Source organism: Nematolebias whitei, chromosome 12 (genome assembly GCF_014905685.2).
Source record: "Nematolebias whitei isolate Nwh7 chromosome 12, NemWhi1, whole genome shotgun sequence".
In the NCBI taxonomy this organism is placed as follows: Eukaryota; Metazoa; Chordata; class Actinopteri; order Cyprinodontiformes; family Rivulidae; genus Nematolebias; species Nematolebias whitei.
The window spans coordinates 20,282,236-20,283,100 of NC_056509.1; the positions used below are offsets into that span (position 1 = coordinate 20,282,236).

The following is an 865-nucleotide window of genomic DNA, read 5'->3' on the forward strand; positions in this document are numbered from 1 at the left end:
GAAGGCAATTTGCAACGCAAAGTAATAAAATCACGCATAAAATCCACTTACGTGTCTCCGTCTTCAGTGACCGCGGTCCTCCACGGCTCGTAGTCCTCGCAGCCGGGTTCCGTGGAGCAAACAGTCATGTCCTCGAAGTCCTTGGACAGGACGTCCTCCTCTTTTAACGAGTCCACGCCGCTGTCCAAGCGGTCCTCGAAGCAGGGTAGGCCTTTCCCGTGCTTGGCCTCCATATTGTCCAGGTTATAATCCATTTGTCTTTGGTTTGCTGCTGTGTTTACGTTCATGCTAACTTAGCTAACGCGCTACCGTCTGTAAATGGCGAAACTGTGCTGCTGAGGGGAGGCGCGCGGGCTTATATATGGCTGTGGGCGGGGCCTAAGCGGGGATTTCCAATTGACTAGAAACAGCCAGGGAAACCACACGGAGGCTCTGTGCTTTTGAGAGAAAAATCCCCCCCACTCTCCAACGGACACTCAGAATGAAAACCTGTAGTTTCCTATTAGACACCTATTTTCACCTGTACTGTGTGCAGCTCGGAGGACGCATGTCACCGGTGATTTCAGTGAATGAGACACGATAGGCATGAATGAGATGCAGGCAGCCCCTGAATGCCTCATGAAGATTCCCTTCTTGCTCTGGGGGAAATTATCAGCCTCAAGGCGGCTGACCAAAACGCAGCACTGCGAATTTTTCCGTCCTGTCACCTTTGACCAAATTAAAAGTCGATTTTGACAAGTTTCCAGCATTTCAAAAGTCACTCTAGCACTTCTGTGGAAATTTCCTGAGCAGTTAATATCTTACCTGCTGAGGATGGCTCTTTAAACGCCTCTGTATTTGCTAAATAAAGGCTGGTTTAAATATG

General features: G+C 49.1%; 1 protein-coding gene across 1 annotated transcript in view; it reads right to left on the reverse strand.

Moving 5' to 3' along the window:
* nfkbiaa (nuclear factor of kappa light polypeptide gene enhancer in B-cells inhibitor, alpha a) overlaps window positions 1–339 on the reverse strand; it is a 2,274-nt gene extending 1,935 nt beyond the window's left edge. The window contains exon 1 of the mRNA XM_037685303.1: window positions 52–339. Within this exon, the coding sequence (XP_037541231.1) occupies window positions 52–287 (236 nt within the window). The 5' untranslated portion in view covers window positions 288–339. The remainder of the gene's footprint in view (window positions 1–51) is intronic.
* Window positions 340–865: the final 526 nt, after the last annotated feature.